Here is a 15,434-nt window from a genome sequence, read left to right as displayed (position 1 = left end):
CCGCCTTCTACAGGTTGTACCTTTCGAAGCCTGGTGTGAAAAAATAAATGAAGTGGAGGATCGTATTACTTCATTTTTTCGTACCAGCCGCTGTTGGAACGACATTCTGACAGTGCGAAAAAAGCTGGAGTTCTAAGACCTGCCTTAGGAGGAGGAGGAGGAGGTTGCATCATCATACCACGCCCCCCATCCAGCACTAGTTATAAAGAGCTTACAGTTAGAAACCATTTCATCCAGACGATCTAAGCATCAGCATGACGGGGTTCTACAATCAGACGACCCTTAAAGACCTTTGGAGCCCACCACCGAGCTGGGTACTAACGGATTCATCACCACCGAGATACAACACCAGTCCGAGGTCCAGATCGCTACCATCACCACCACCGCCGAGATACAACGGCAGTCCGAGGCCCGCATCGGCCCCATCGTGTTTTCCAGAGGATAACCTACCACGACTCCCCACCATCATGGAGGTTCCGGAGAACGTACCATTCAGGCCCTGGGTCGATGGGGCTGATCCACCTTTGGTGACATCAAACCCTGAGCCGCCGCCAGGTCATGAGGAGGAGGAGGATGTGCAACCCCTCGACATCCAGAGCACCGATGAGGAGCCTCACCGTCTGCCTGACTGGGTGTTTTCAGAAGACAAAGTAGACCGTGTGAAAATGGGTCTTCTTCACTTGGTCAACATGGCGATCAAAGCTCACTTACCAACCATCTGCCACGGATGCAAGATCGATCACCCCAGTCAACGGCAACACGAATGTCTTTACGTAGCTGAAAATGAATTATTTTACGATTTTCACTTTACGGACATTATTCGCAGGGTTTTAACACCTAAACTGATTCCGGCTCTTCAAAGTTTTCTCAGTCTGCACGGCTTCCAGCCTCTGGACACTGAGATTCTGTTCACCATGGCTGTGACGCAGCTGCACGGATTCAGGGCTGTGATGCCCATTCACAAAGACATTTTTCCGGTGTACGATCGCCTGTCCAAAGCTGACCTGGACGCGCTGTCCGGGGTGGTGATGGAGTGAGCGAGCTGCGGAGGGGCTCTTCTACAACTTTATTATTATATTTGACGACAGTATGATTAGATTTTAGCTCTGACGGTAGCGTCATTAGATTTTAGTTCTGATTAGACTGTGTGATTTTATTCATTATATTTGACGACTGTTTTTAGTTCTGACTAGTGTTTAGATTATATTTGTAGACTGTGTGATTTTATTCACTATATTTGACGGCTGTTTTTTACAGTATGATTAGACTGTGTGATTATATTTGATGACTGCTGTTTTTTACAGTATGATTAGATTGTGTGTACAATTTATGAAATAAAAAGAACTAATGAAAACAAATGTGCATCATTTTTGCCAACCATTCATCAGAGATGGAGGAGGTGATGAAAAAGGTTTATTTTACACCAGAACATCAGGGTAGTTACGGTGGTGTGGAAAGGTTTAGAACCGGTTTACAACAAGATATTGGGGAGAAAGTTTCATCGGATAAGGCTCGCGATTTTCTCTCAGAACAAGACGCCTATACACTTCACAAACCTGCAAGAGTTCATTTTCCGAGAAATAAGGTTTTTGTCTCAGGGCCGCTAAAACAGTTTCAAGCTGACTTATGCGACATGCAGGCCTTGTCAAAATCAAACGACGGCTTCAATTACCTATTAACCGTCATAGATGTATTTTCAAAGAAAGCCTATGTACGAGCCCTGAAAAACAAATCGGGGAAAGATGTTACAGAAGCTTTTGCTTCAGTTTTGAAAGACAGCGGTGTCCCTAAAAAATTGCAAACGGATTCCGGTAAAGAATTTTTTAATAAGAAATTTGAAGCCCTCATGAAGAAACATGAAATTGTGCATTTTGCCACAGCCAGCAGCGTAAAGGCCAGCGTTGTGGAGAGATTTAACAGGACTCTAAAAGGTAGAATGTGGAGATATTTCACAGCCAAAAACACCCATCGCTACATAGATGTAATTCAAGATTTGGTGAAAGGTTATAATCATAGCTACCACACTTCTATCAAAATGGCCCCCTTTGAAGTTAACACGGAAAATCAATGGCAAGTGTTTCGCAACCTTTACGGGACCACCGCACCGAAGCCTGCAAAGAAAATGAAGTTTAACAGGGGTGACGTTGTGAGAATTTCCAAACTCAGAGGTGTTTTTGATAAAAAATATGAGCAGAGTTTCACGCACGAGCTGTTCACAGTAGACCAGTGTCTTCATCGAGCACCGCCGGTTTATAAACTCAAAGATTTTGATGGGGAAAAAATTGAAGGGTCATTTTATGAACCCGAATTGCAGAAAGTAAACTTATCGACCGAACGATCCTTCCACGTTGAAAAAATTTTAAAGCGCAGAACTTACAGAGGCCAGAAGCAAGTGTTTGTTAAATGGCTTGGATGGCCTCAAAAATTTTCCAGTTGGATTAAAGCCTCAGACCTGCACGACGTTTAAAAAACAGATACAATAAAAAAATGGATCTGAGACAAGAGGAGGGTTTTTATATCACATTGCCCTCTAACGCCAGTAACGAGGTGTTTAAAAATAACACGATTGCCAGTTACAGAACCGATCTAGCCCGTCACATCAATCTCAATGGCAGGTGGCAAGTGGGACTGTCTGAAATCACTTACGTACACTCGTGGTTTAATTTACCGAACGATCGTGCGTTTGTTGAATGGCGACGAGTGAAAGAACCTAAGAAAATCAACAGAGCTCCGATTACTCCCGGATATTATAAAGCTATCCAAACACTTAGAATGGAATGTGAGACTGCTATGAGAAAGATTGATCCTGATTTCTATCTCATTCACAGATTCCCCGACCCCATTCTCAAATATCAGATCGGTGATGAAATAGAATTTAGATTTTTAGCGCCTCTGGCCTATCTGTTAGGTTTCAACGCGGGTGAGTGGTTGACGCCTGAAGGTACTTCAGGCTTCGATGAACCTATCAAATCGGCGCCTCACCCACCCGATTTAACAGGCGGTCTATATCAATTTTACTGCTACACGGATGTCGTGACCGAGCAGTTGGTCGGGGACGTCTTTGCGCCTTTATTACGTACGGTGAAAGTTGAAGGGACCTTCGGTCACACGGTCACTCATGTGTTTAATCCTGTGGATTACATCAGCGTTTCTACGAATCATATAGAAAGCATTCATATCGAAATAAAATCTGATCAGAATGAGCCGATTCACTTCTTATACGGAAAAACAACGGTGAGGCTTCATTTCAGGCCCGCACATCAGAGAAATACAATAATATAACGCTCGTGAAACAGGGCGAGAGAGTCAGTTACACTCGTACGTCTTGCAGACATGATTTATCACCTGCAGAGAAACGATCCCAACCGTTTTATCAATTATTACGTCACTCAGGCCGGTCATGGTTTACCAGGTTTTAGCGGTGTTCCTTATATGTACGGACGTGGCTTTGGATCGATATTTTCAAGACTGTTTCGATTCATATCACCTTTTGTTAAAAAAGGATTTGCTCTGGCTAAACCGCATCTCAAAAAGGCCGCTACAGGAATCATGTCAGATGTGTTGACGAGAGCCGTCGGTAAAATCAATGACCCTAATGCCCAAGAGGGGTCAGGCCTCATGGTTCTGTCGAGGCGTGTTCGCAAAAGACCCCCCGGCAGGCGTTTAAAGACATCTACATCACGAAGCGACCGACGCATCAAACCTCCAGTTACAAAACGCAAGCAAAAGAGGAAGAAGTCTCGCCAGACGGGCTCTGATATTTTTTAATCATGTCACTGCTCCACAGCAAATCGTCAGAATGTACGCTGAGTGAACTGGATCTCTTCACCGTACCCATGACTCAGTTGTCTATCGAAGATAAGATCTACAGCGAAATTTTACCCATAGCGGCCCTGACGGACGGCGGGCCTGTAGAATTTTTTGTCCCCGGAGATGGAGAAAAATATTTGGATTTAAACGACACTCTTCTATTTTTGCGGGTGAAAATTACAAACGATGACGGCAGCCCGCTAGATGATGGTGCTGCCACCGGTCTGATTAATTACCCGTTAAACACGATTTTCTCACAATGTGACGTGGTTCTCGGCGATCGTCTGATTTCACAGTCCAGCGCCACGCACCCCTACAGAGCGATCATCGAAACCCTGCTGAACTTTTCTGAAGCGAGTTTGAATTCCCAATTCAGCGCGGGATTGTTCTTCAAAGACACCGCAGGCGCGCACGATTCCACCGTTGTAATTAACGGACGCAATTTAGGCCTTAATCAACGAGCGACTTTTACAGAAAACTCCAGAGAAGTGGATCTGATAGGACCCCTGCATTCTGATATATTTTTCTGTGAAAGACTTCTTTTAAATTCCGTCGATCTCAGAATTAAACTGACACGCGCGTGTGATGCGTTTTGTCTGATGGGGGCGCGTGATTCCACCTACAAGCTGAAACTCCTGGGTGCATCGCTTTTTGTGAAGAAAGTTAATATTTCACCCGCCGTACGTTTGGGTCACGAGTCTGCTTTACTAAAAGCAAACGCCATGTACCCGCTCTCACGCGTGACCGTCAAAACTTATTCCATTCCACAAAATTCGAGGATATGTAATCTGGAGAACCTCTTTCTCGGCGCCATTCCTAAATATATCGTTTTAGGATTAGTGGATCACGAAGCTTACACAGGACGTCGAGATCTTTCGCCTTTTAATTTTCGCCACATGAATGTGGAATATCTGGCGTTGTCCAGAGACGGAAAACAGATTCCATCGAAAGCCTTTCAACCTACTTTTTACCAGGGAACATCGGTCAGAGAATTTTATAATCTGTTTACAGCCACTTCAAGACAATTGAAAGATTTGCCTCTATCGATTAATAGGTTGGAATATCAACAGGGGTATACACTCTTTGCCTTTAATCTGAACACAGCGGATGACTCGGAGGCGCTTTCAACCGTTTCCACCGGCAACCTGAGGATGGAGATGCGCTTTGGAGAACCTCTGAGAGCCACGGCTACACTCATTGTGTATGCGTGTTACGACTCCATTCTGGAGATAAACTCAAAGAGAGAGGTATTGGTGGATTATTATTAATGGATAATCACGAATTGGACGGGATATTATCGAACCTGCTGGGAGATTATTTTGGTGGCGTGTACGCGTCTGATCAGCTGTCTACCGTCCCAAAAAACATTCGACTACCGGCCTACTTTGTGGTAAACACTCATCCTGTCCATTTACCCGGTGAACACTGGTTGGCGCTAGCTGTGGAACAAAATGGCCTCGGGACATTTTTTGACTCTTACGGTCTATCGCCTGAATTTAAATATTACCCTGAAAACATCCTGAATTTTCTAACAGAACGTTGTTCACGAATACAATATCAGGATCGTCAGCTACAGAGTTTTGCATCCGACCGTTGTGGCCAGCATTGTGTTTTTTTCCTGTGTCATAAGGCTTGTGGACTTTCTCTGAAACAAATTATGTCTAAATATCATAAAAATGTAGATAAAAATGATGCTATGGTTTATCATTTTGTTAAAAAATTTTCAAATTGCATCAAACGTCATGATGTTTACTACACACAGGTGAATTGTACTCTTGAAATGTTTAAAGAATGTCACGGACTGTGAAATTTGTTTTGAATAAAGTTTTATTGAACAAACAAGAGAGTTAAGGTGTAAAGCTGATCCATTTCTTCAAAGTGGGGACATCGCTCCAGCTTGGTGATAAAATGATATTTCTCCTCGGTTTTTTCTTTTTTTTCTTCAAAACGTCTTCAGAATCCGGAAGTACAACCCCTCCGTTCCTGAGTTGCGTAATCTGACGTTTCGCTAGCGGATTGGACACGATAGATAAGGGTACATTTTTTTCTACTAGAGTTTTTAGGAAAGGAGTCCAACCCGTCGGTTCTGATTGTGTATGTTTTTTTAACGGGTTGCTGATGCTTTTAATCAAGTCAAGGATGTGTGATCCTTTCTGCACATCGCCTTTATATTTAAATTCCCCCGTCGGAGTCCAGTTTAATCGTGTCATTTTCAGCAGGTACTCGGCGTTTTTTCTTCCGCGTACAGGAAGATTCTGTAGCGTTTCATTAATGAGTGTGTCAGCTGCTGTTTCTACAGCTGACGTAGGCTCAGCCGTCACAGTGGGCGGTTCAGTGGGAGGTGCACTTTCGTGTAGACCGGCTCTCATCAACTTCAGATAACGCTGTAACAGCGCATTGTATTTTTTAATTTTCTCATACGGCGTTAATCCCGTCTCCTGCATAATTAATTTCATTTCAGAGTCAAGATTCTCTTCAGCCACGTCCCGTATCGTAGGTTTAACAAGCTGACGTAATTGTTGGGGGGTCACCATAAACATTTTTTGAGAAGCCATCGTTTATTTCCTTATTAAGCCACCTATCAGTTCGCCGATCAGAGGCGCAGCGGCTGCTAAGAGTATGGGTAGAAATCCGCCTTTCTGACCGACTAAAAGCTTCTTTTTTTTAAAAAGGCTAGTTTTGTTATGAGTCAACTGTCTGAGCAATTCTTTGCTTTTAGACAACTTTCGAAATTGTCGCGGCGATAGACGTATATTTCCTTTGATCACGTTTAAAGCTATTTCGCATAAAGCCTTCAGAACGTCATCGGAGCACCCTTTTAAAAACTCCTGACGTTTGCGAGGTTTCATACGTGACAAAGCACGTAGAATCTTGGCGTTGCGTTTTATACGGGCTGACATGGCTCTGTTTTAGACAAATACACCGCGGTGAGTTGATCCGGAAGTAAACCCGTACGGAGACGGAAAGAGTCTGGCGTTTCCGCTTTTAAATCCACAATTAAATAACCGTACGGTTCTGACGTAGCGTCTTGAAAACTCTCCATGAAATATCTTTTTTGGTTAGGATATATTTGATTTGCTAAAACATTAATTTGCAATTTGTCTCGAGGGTTTTTAAACAAAATCAAATAATTGGTGTTTAAGCTGATGGAACGACTATGTTTTCCTTGATGAAAAACATTTTGAGTGATTAAAATGACGCTCATATTTCTGTGATGTCTCAGCTGGGTAAATAATTTTAGCACTCCAGGATGGCTGGACGTTTGAGACATCATGTCATCCAAGATCACCAAGTGGTTTTGACCCGATGGAAATAAATCATCATCCTCGAATGAAAGCGGGAGACCTTGAACGAATCGAATACTTTTATTACAAAGATCATCATACATAGGTTGATAAGATGTAAAAAACCACACAATGTTTTTTGGCATTTCAGTTAAACATTGCATACAATTTTCCAAAATACTTTTTACAAAAAAGGTTTTTCCACAGCCTGACGGACCAGCAATTTGTACACTGAATGGAGACTTTAGTCTAGCGTCAAAATCAGTTTCCATTTTTAATACCCAAATGGTTCTGTACAGCCGTCAGCAAATAACCTCCGCTTATCAAAAATCACACGAAACCTTTTCACAAATGAAACATTCGCGAGAGTGAGACCTTTTTTATCCCTCTTGATGACATCCTGTTGAGTTTGCAAAAATCTTCCCCTTTCTCCAGCCACGTACCCCTCAACCAGCAGCGCTAAGCTGTCAAAATTGATGTGATCAGATGAAATGAATGACTGTGTGATACCCTTAGCCTTTATCACCACCTGCTGGCGGTCCCGGGTTTTGTAAGCATACGTTTTTGGACCGGCTGATGAAAATTCCGTGATGGAATCACCTCCAAGTTCGTCAGTTAGATCCCCCAGCAGCGGTCCTGTTGGTAAAACACACTCATTCTCTTTGACAGAATAAATTATAGAATCTGTATCGTAATAAATGACGCGATTTCCCAGTTTGTTCAACGCATTTAATAATTTCAATCTGGCATAAGTTGTGGTGAATGCAGCTATAAAAATGTTGTTGCTTCTGCCAGGAGTCGTTAGGCATTTTTCTGCCAAACTGTGTTGCACCAGAACAGCTCCTGAAGTGAGAAAACTGAAGAATTTAACATTGTATCTCCCTGAAAACAGAATGTCAAAAAATTCATCAGGTTTTTGAACAAATGTGGTTTGTACAAGATCATCTCTTTGGCCAAACTTTCCCCAGAGTGAATTGAGACATAATTTTGAAATGGCACGCTTAGCAGGATTGTGCTGAATCTTGGACGCATCTAATAGTATTCCCTGACGAAGTTGGTAGTCCTGAATGTATTTTCTTTTCGACTCATCATCAATCAATCCTTCAGGAAAACCAGACGCTTGTTGTTTCTGCTTCAAAAACGTGTTAATGTAACCCGCGAACACATCTTTACTGCTTTTCTCAAAATCCCAGACTTCAATCATTTTCACCAGACTGTAACCTGAATCCAAAGCGTAATTGAGCTCTACACTCACCCAAACGCCCGTCAAAGCACGTTGAGACGCGCTGTGTGAACAAGAATCAGATTGATTATTCATTTCAGCGCATGTGCGACACAGTGTAAAAACGAGTTTACCTTTGGATGTTTTAAAAGGCAGAACAGGGAAAAACAGTTTTCTGGGTGGCAAAACGACAGCTTTAATCAAGCCAAAATAGTGACTCGGATCTCTGAAATTTTTAACATGAATTTTGGGATGGCCTATGGGGTAAGCCTGTGTGGCATTTACATAAGGGTACAGGCTCGTAAAATCCACATAGTGGATTTTTTCACCGCTCTGAGCAGAATGCCTCAGCCGAACCGGACAAGTTCTGCCACCATACAGGGCTTCACGAGGTAAAAGAGGAGCGGGCGGGGGGTCAAATCTTGAGACAAACTGTTTCACGTCCGGATCAGTTTTTACCATCTCCTGCCAATCATGTTCCCAAATGACATTCATTTTTAATCGATGCACAGTTTCCAACGACTGAAGCTTTTCGACGGTTTTGTCATAAATTTCACCAAAAGTGATTTTTCTCAGAGGACATATGGATGACTGTAAGAAACATTTTGGACAGCCGTGGAAAAAACAACCCATATACTCAAACCCTTGTTCGACGCCTGAAATCACAGCATATCCGTCGAGATAAAAATCTCCCACTTTATACTCCCCCAAAGGCGTTAAAGCGTGTTGAATGTCTACATTTTGACTGTGTGAAACCCATTCCAACCACACGATGCTTGAACTTGAAAATGGTTTTTGTTGCGGTCGATAACCGAGCGGACAAGGAATGGCCAATGTGTCTGGTTTTAGGAATTTTGATCTAAACACGCGCATGCAAGCTGAAGCGATCGTGACAGATTTCAGCGGGTCAATACCTGTTTCATTAAAAAACTCCTCTCTGAAAATACCGCATGCTTTACGCAGAATTTCCACATCGTTTCTACAATAAAACACGGCCTCCTTTCTGAAATCAAACAGCTGCTGTTTAGACACATCGGTGTACCATTCTAAAAATATTTTTTTATGCTCCGGAGACATTTGTTCAAACCCATAATGGCTGACATCTGGGTAAGGTCCTTTATAATTCAGATGTTCAAGCGATGAAAATCTGTGAGGAAAATAACCTTTAGTTTTATCTGTAAAGCCCAAAGCAGCTGGAAGGTTGGCTAATTTCATCATGAGAAAACTTAAGGAATCAATGAATCTCAACCCGAAATCTGGATCGTGAAAACTCAGGATTTTACAGCCTTGCATGAGTATATTTTTGGGAACAATTTTTAATTGACACATAGCGCTCAGAATTATATAAGCATCAAATCCACGCGCATTGTGTGCAACAAATGTATAATTGCTGAATTTAGGACGACGCATCTGCATAATAAAATCTTTAATGCAATCTAAACCAAATTTCTCCCAAACGTCGCCTGAATCGGATTTTGCACAGATTAAAAAAGGTGTATGCACACCGTTCTGATCCGTAAACGTTTCAGTGTCGTAATAAATAACCTTTTCCGTTAAACCGTCATCTTTTTTTTCAAGCTGAATAAAACAGCGATGATCGTCCGTGACCACCGACTGTTTGCAAACGATGCATTTGGTCGCTGAGCAAACGTGCTGTGAACCATTTCCACCCATGGCGATGTAATAAGTTTGTTTACAAATGGTGCATTTTTTAAACATTTCGCAAGGAGAAACTAACCTGTTTGCTTGAGGCCTGAAAACAGGTGTTTTGTGAGTTTGAAAACATATTACATTTTGGCATATTCGATTACAATCAGAACATGTGATGAGAGACGTTTCTGTTCGTTTGCATAAATCGGTATTACACACGCGACAGAACCATTTACAGTGATGTCCGTTTATGTTATTATAAGCGGAAAAGCACCATGAACAAAAATATTTGGCTCCTAAGAAACCTTTAATATTTTTTATGCCGTAATAATGTTGATTGAGTAGCAAAATGAACAACGGATTTGTTCGATCGCTAAAATCTGTTTCAAATTTAGAAATGATTCTGTCGGATCTGTAAAAAATGATTATTTTTCTTTGAACAATATTTTCAAATCGAATCACGTCGCTAAATGAAACGATTGATTGCTCCTGAAGCCCTGCCTGTTGATGAATATTTTTAGCCACATTCATTAATTCTGTATCTCTCGCTGAGGGATTTAACAGGCCGGCTATGCTTAGCGCAAAACACAACGGCTGATTGGCCTCTGGAGGACAAATGAGATGGTTTCGTTTTTTATTGACTAATTCGTGATCCAGAATGGTTTCGATTTTTCGTTTCCCACCGCCGGACGGATTATTTATCACTTGCAGTCTGAAATTAAATTCGTTGTCAGCCTCTAATGCTTCATTTGATTGGACTAACAGATCCAGTAAATACTGAAGCTGATTTAACATATTTGATCCGTCATAATTAAAATTAACATGGTGTGTCGTGTGTAAAGTATTAATTTCAAACTGGACTCTATCGTTGGGACGCGCGATCTGGCTTCCTCTTTCAGCAAACCTGTTTAATATTTCCATCAGATTAATATAAAACTCGGCTGGGTCGTTGATTGCTTGAAAAGACACTCTCTCTCTAATTTCACGCTGGTTAAAAGCTGCGTTTACGCTCCCTCCGATCTGCCGGTGTTCTATTTGTCTCAATATTTCGTTTATTGCTTCTGATGAAGGCTCATCTGAATTTGCTAGAATTTGATCGATCTCGTTTACGCGCTGCTGGTGTTCTATTTGTCTCAAAATTTCGTTTATTGCTTCTGATGAAGGCGAATCTGAATTTGCTAGAATTTGATCGACCTCGTTTACGTGCTGCTGGTGTTCTATTTGTCTCAATATTTCGTTTATTGCTTCTGATGAAGGCGAATCTGAATTTGCTAGAATTTGATCGACCTCGTTTGAAACGGCTTGGGATGCTAAGATCTCACTATCTGAAGCTAATTCATCTACTTCACTCAGTCCGCTTAAATCAAACCAGTCATTTAACACCAAATTATCGGCCTCATCTGAGGGATTTTGGCTGGCTAAAATTCGATCTAACAAATCTACATTTAATTCACCATCTACTTCAATCAAATCTGAAAGGTCGTCAAACCAATTTTCACTCATGATACAAAAGACATTAATAACCTACTAAAAATGAAGAAAAAATCTGCGTCCTCCTTTTACAGAGCCAGCACTTGTTGGACCACTTCGACCAGGCCTGAGTTGACCTGCAGCAATAAGTAGGCCATTTTCATCCTGTTTAATCTCTGAAGTGGTGAAAGACGGATGTTTTTCTTTTTCTTCAGTCGTTTTTCTGATGAAAAAAATAAATAAAAATAAATAAAATGAACGAGCTTTTAATAAATTATATATAAAATTTAACTTACTCTGTACAGGTGCAGGAGGTGGTGCGTTCTCTTCCTCTTCATCTGAAAGGATAAAAACATCTTTTTTACTTCAAATTTAATATACTATGCGGAGCTTTTTGTGAAACAGCTTACCGGCTGGCTGCTCAGGACCACGTTCAGCGGTTTCAGAGTCGCTGTCGGATTGTTCTGAAAGAATAAAAATAATGAAAAAATATGAACGAATCATCTTTGAAGTAAATAACCACCTTTTTATAAATCTCTTACCCTGTGCAGGAGAAGGGGGAGGAGGAGGAGGAGGAGGAGATGGAGGAGGTGTGGGCGGAGATATTGAAGCGGCAGTCGAATGTTGTTCTGAAAGGATAAAAAAACAACGGTAAATGTGTACGAGTCATCTTTGACTTATTAATCAGTTGTTTTTTTTATCGTTACCATCCGTCCGCGCATGAGAAGGGGCTGGAGGTGGTGGGGGCTGAGATATTGGGGGTGCGTAGGCCGTCGGACGTTGCTCTGAAGAATAAAAACGATAAATATGAACGACACATCTCTGACTTATTAATCGCTATTTTGTAATCACTTACCAGCTTCGAGGATCGTCTGCGGCGTGACGGTCCTGTAACGAACAGCTTTCACGCTCGCATTCCCGTGTGATCTGACGGTATGGCTGGGCTGATACGGATGTAAGACGGTTCGGCTGGTGGATGGAGGCGTGGTTGGGTAAAAGTTATCACTTCCGGGGTAAGGTTGAACCCCCTCCTTTTCTGTAAAATGAGATATTTCTCAGTTGAAGAAAAGAACGTTACGTATATATTTATAAAATCCACTCACTCAGATTCTCGACCGCGCGATTAATTTTAGACAAATCATCCAGGGGGACCGGTACCGGAGTTTTACAAGTTAATTCCTCAATAGGAATTTCTTCCCACTCGCCGTCCGATATGACAATAGCGTCTGAAAATAAAGATGTTAAACCAGAAAGAGAAAAAAAAAGATTTGCGTCTTGAGTTAAAAACTTACCCGTCATCTTAGCTTGTTACACCTCAAATCACGACTCCGAAAATGCGCTTTTACATTTTATACAGCTGTTTAAAAAAATCATGAATAGAAAACGGTTGCGATTGGTCGAAAAAAAAATGTTTATAAACAATACAGAGTCATTTGCTTTGTTGTATAGGTAGACAAATGTATGAATGGTTGTTTAGAGTTGTGTGTGTGTGTGTGTGTGTGTGTGTGTGTGTGTGTGTGTGTGTGTGTGTGTGTGTGTGTGTGTGTGTGTGTGTGTGTGTGTGTGTGTGTGTGTGTGTGACAGTGAAAACAAAATGTGACACTAAAGGCAGGAGGCGATGGTTAAGCTTTCACCTAAATAGCTCTTTGAAACAATAGCAAGTCATTTGCTTTGTGAGTATCACCGTGCCAACTTGTTTAGAATGAACCAGAACTTTGTTTTTAAAACTTTCCCGCCACTCTTTCAATTCAGCCCACCTGCAAAAAAAAGTAAGTAATTTGCTTTTTGTGTGTTGTTTCTGTGACGATTTGGTTCAGCCAGATCTTTGTTTTAAAACTTACCGCCACCTGCAGAACAAAAAGGAAGTAATTTGCTTTGTCAGAAGTCGCTGGCCGTGCAAAATTGTTTAGAATGAACTTTAAGAAAGCTCAACAGATCTTAAAAAGCATCACGCTGAGGTAAGGATCAACTTTTGTTCTTATAGGCTTGAGTATGCAGGCTGGTTTACAACAGGACCTTAAATGGTTTAGGATGGTAAACCATTGCTTTTGTGAAGTGATAGAAATGTTTGAATGTAATCCCTTTACTTCTTAGAGAAGTGTGTGTGTGTGTGTGTGTGTGTGTGTGTGTGTGTGTGTGTGTGTGTGTGTGTGTGTGTGTGTGTGTGTGTGTGTGTGTGTGTGTGTGTGTGTGTGCTTACAGCCATTAATTTGATGTGCTGCTGGACAGAGAGTTTTACACAATAGTTTTAGTTCTGGTCAAAAAGTGTCAGTGAGCTGCATGTAAATAACACATTTAAACACAAAGTTTAAGACTGAACATACGAAATCCAACGTGAACATCTCAAAGAGAGTATTAATGACATAGACAAATGTGTCACTCTGAAGAGTTTGTGTGTGTTCAGCAAAAGGCTGCAAAAGTTCATGCATTGACTTCAGCTTCTGCCACTCACTCAAGAGCTAGCAGACCATACCATCTTGTCTGCTACTACAAAAACAGATTCTTTAACTTTGAGGAAACGTACAACCATTTCAAATGATGAACCACAAGGAGCTGAATGAAGCACCAGGCCGCGTGTGTGTGTGTGTGTGTGTGTGTGTGTGTGTGCTTACAGCCATTAATTTGATGTGCTGCTGGACAGAGAGTTTTACACAATAGTTTTAGTTCTGGTCAAAAAGTGTCAGTGAGCTGCATGTAAATAACACATTTAAACACAAAGTTTAAGACTGAACATACGAAATCCAACGTGAACATCTCAAAGAGAGTATTAATGACATAGACAAATGTGTCACTCTGAAGAGTTTGTGTGTGTTCAGCAAAAGGCTGCAAAAGTTCATGCATTGACTTCAGCTTCTGCCACTCACTCAAGAGCTAGCAGACCATACCATCTTGTCTGCTACTACAAAAACAGATTCTTTAACTTTGAGGAAACGTACAACCATTTCATAGGTACTTGACAGTGTGTGGGGCTGTCATTCACAACAGTTAGGCCGCACTCATCCACTGTCAGTGAGCCATGTCTGTAGGCACCTCTTCAGCGCGGCCTGGTGCTTCATTCAGCTCCTCGTGGTTCATCATTTTTTCTTAGAGCTCGGCTTTTCACCATTCGGACAGATCTGAGCTTTTAAAGAGTTAAACACAATAGGATTACACTCAGAAGGGAGGGGCTGTGGGAACCGATGGGCTATCACAAAAAAGAAACCACACACCATTACACACATTAGCCTATGACGTGGGATATCATGGACGCTCAACAATACGCCATTGATGATGCGGCGTGGGGGGTCTAGACCATCTGGACACGTTCAACAATACGCCATTGATGATGCGGCGTGGGGGGTCTAGCCCATCTGGACAATTAACAATACACATGTCCATTTGATTAATGATACGGAAGGGGGGGCAAAGATTGAACAATACACCTGTCCATTTGATTAATGATAGGAAGGGGGGGCAAGGTCAAGGGTCAAATGAACAATAGGAATGAAAGGTCAAAGAACAATAGACCTGTCAAAATGTTTGACGAAAGGTGTCTTATAATCCTCTCTAGCATGTTTAGAAAATAGTTGTTTTTTCTCACTCCTGCAAAGAGCTGCTCTGCACACTGGCTATTCAATTTTCCTGCAAGTTCAGGAACAATTTCAATCCTTCTTAAGATATCACGGTCGTCTTTGCTGTTGCCAGAGTTACTCTGCCCCTGCGCGTAAGTATTGGAGCAGTGCCTGGCTACGTCTGGAGCTGCTGTCTCTCTGTGTGTGGTCTGGTGCTTGGGGACGTTTGACTGCCGGAGGTTTTTGTGTGCCACAGGGGCCGAGGAGGAGGATTGGATCCACGGGCCGTTCAGCCTGTGGTTCCCCGAGGACGATGCGTACCGCAGGAGGGCGGGGTCGTGGAGGTTTTCACCTGGCGTGCTCATGCAGGGGTGTATTGGACTGCTTTGTCCTCTGGAGGCCCAGCAGACTTTATCATGGAGAGCATCTTGGGAATCATCCCACTTT

At 42.1% G+C, this 15,434-nt stretch overlaps 2 protein-coding genes across 3 annotated transcripts in view; both read right to left on the bottom strand.

The window, feature by feature from the left end:
• The window catches only part of LOC129157329 (zinc finger protein 235-like), a 300,301-nt gene that overhangs the window by 233,767 nt on the left and 51,100 nt on the right, over positions 1-15,434 (bottom strand). The window lies entirely within an intron of this gene.
• Positions 11,526-15,434, bottom strand: part of LOC129157262 (zinc finger protein 84-like) — a 173,059-nt gene continuing 169,150 nt past the window's right edge. Inside the window, exons 6-12 of one of the 2 annotated variants that reach the window (XM_070542947.1) lie at positions 12,540-12,662; positions 12,293-12,472; positions 12,144-12,221; positions 11,979-12,065; positions 11,847-11,900; positions 11,733-11,774; positions 11,526-11,659 (exon numbers count right to left, since the gene is read on the bottom strand). In XM_070542947.1, the coding sequence (XP_070399048.1) occupies positions 11,526-11,659; positions 11,733-11,774; positions 11,847-11,900; positions 11,979-12,065; positions 12,144-12,221; positions 12,293-12,472; positions 12,540-12,662 (698 nt within the window). Of the gene's footprint in view, positions 11,660-11,732; positions 11,775-11,846; positions 11,901-11,978; positions 12,066-12,143; positions 12,222-12,292; positions 12,473-12,539; positions 13,523-15,434 lie in introns of those variants that run through there. The other variant, XM_070542946.1, reaches the window with a different exon arrangement.

This window comes from Nothobranchius furzeri, chromosome 12 (genome assembly GCF_043380555.1).
Source record: "Nothobranchius furzeri strain GRZ-AD chromosome 12, NfurGRZ-RIMD1, whole genome shotgun sequence".
In the NCBI taxonomy this organism is placed as follows: domain Eukaryota; kingdom Metazoa; phylum Chordata; class Actinopteri; order Cyprinodontiformes; family Nothobranchiidae; genus Nothobranchius; species Nothobranchius furzeri.
The sequence above is the reverse complement of the archived record's forward strand: the minus strand, read 5'-3'. Positions and strand labels throughout refer to the sequence as shown.